Below are 1,715 nucleotides of genomic sequence, written 5' to 3'. Positions count from 1 at the left end.
GGATAAAGATTGATACAATCTTGAATTGAGAAGCTACGAAAAAAAAAAATATTAACGACGAGAGAATAACAATATTGTTAAATGAACGACTTTTTCTTCTCATGGCTCATAGAATGATTAATCTCTTAAATGATCTTAAATAGACATAGATATTCACATTGAAAAACATAAACAAGAAAAATCGCTTTCAAAAGACAATAGCAATGATAAAGATATAAAATCTGAACCACCGATCTTTCTTTCTTTGTTTGTTTGTTTGTTTTGTTGTTTTTTTTTTTGTTTTTTTTTTTTGGGTGTAAATACAAAACCGGAATAAATTAATATTTAATATATTTAAACACGTGTCGACACGGCCCCCATAAGAGAGGAATGCGCTACACAATTGCTGTGCGTTTGTCTAAATTATTAGACTAAATACTGATCGTTGTGGCATCGTGGGAAATGAGATCTCCGACACCCTGTCTGGATTGAGAGCAGAGCAGCCTCTGGAAAAAGGCAGGTATGGAGTTTGTGAGAGAGATCGGGTCCCTTGTCTAGACCAGGGCCGGAGCCTTGTGGACAGGATGCACCCGGAATATATGAAGAGTGACTCCATATGGCATCTCAAAAGACAATATCAAGTTGCCATTTTCAGACTTCGCTGCAGACATAATCGTCTCCGTCTCCGCATGTTCAAAGCATTTACGATTGGAGAAACAGACGTTTGTGAATGTGGAAAGGGGAACAGGATGCCACACATGTTCTTCAGGACAGTACAAAGTACAATGAGCAAAGGAACGACCATTTGGCCTGAGAGGACCACACTAGAGTCGAAGCTCTATATGGGTCTCAGCAAGAGCTTGGGAAGACCACAGCGTTCCTGCATCTTGTTGACCTTCAACCATAAAGACATCATGAGGGGAAATAAGAAGAGGAAGAAGACTAAATTTTAAAACGATACGCGTATATTGTCCGAGTTTTCAGAGAAAAACCAAATGACCGAATATAACAAAAAGGATCAACTACATTCTTTCTATTACGTTATCAACAAATCATCACTAGGCTCTTACCTTATATGATATAACTTTCCCAGAGAAGGCATCGCTAGGAATGTGCAGCTCCATGAGACGTCCAACGACGGCCGATCCGTCGGCAATGCCCCATTTCAACTCCACTTGGCCGGAATTAGCAACATCCTGTGACGTCACCAGGGCAGTCAGTGACGCCAGAGATAACACACAAACGACGTAAAGGGAAGATGACATCTTCGTAGACTAGATGATGAAATAATCCAATAATTCGAATTAAATCACGAACGAAGGGATGGCTTGTAGATTATAATCCAAAGAAATGATGAAAATATGATAATCCAAAATTGGCTTGGAGAATGATAAGAATAACCACTGACGGTTAGTTTATTGAATCCGTAAAACAACACGATACAACAAGACACTAGTTGTTAAACAAACTGCGTGTTTACAGGTGTAGAATCAAGTCCGAAATATTTCAAAAAAATGTAAAACGGGCTTTTGAAATAAATTCTGTCTCCTTTTTTTACCCTGGGCATTCAAGCACGCACAGTAGGGCGAGGACAGGCTAATCACATGGGCAATAAATCCACGTTCAAGAGAGGGGAGGTTTAATCCTGTATTTAGGTCTCCTCCTGTGGTATGAAAAGCCGTCAGCTGATGATGAAATGAATCTATTTTGTAGGTCGACAGTTTCTATTATAATAT

At 39.2% G+C, this 1,715-nt stretch overlaps 1 protein-coding gene across 2 annotated transcripts in view; it reads right to left on the bottom strand.

Annotated features, from left to right (window-relative positions):
- LOC144974585 (dystroglycan 1-like) overlaps positions 1 to 1,715 on the bottom strand; it is a 114,753-nt gene that overhangs the window by 55,927 nt on the left and 57,111 nt on the right. For both annotated transcript variants that reach the window (XM_078917594.1, XM_078917595.1), the window contains exon 3: positions 1,050 to 1,715. This exon is cut by the window's right edge. In XM_078917594.1, coding sequence (XP_078773720.1) covers positions 1,050 to 1,244 — 195 coding nt within the window. In that variant the 5' untranslated portion in view covers positions 1,245 to 1,715. The remainder of the gene's footprint in view (positions 1 to 1,049) is intronic.

The sequence above is a fragment of the Berghia stephanieae genome, chromosome 6 (assembly GCF_034508935.2).
Source record: "Berghia stephanieae isolate SIO BIC M18660-M18661 chromosome 6, UCSD_Bste_1.3, whole genome shotgun sequence".
Classification (NCBI taxonomy): Eukaryota; Metazoa; Mollusca; class Gastropoda; order Nudibranchia; family Aeolidiidae; genus Berghia; species Berghia stephanieae.
Note: the sequence above shows the minus strand (reverse complement) of the source record. Positions and strands in the feature narration are given on the sequence as shown.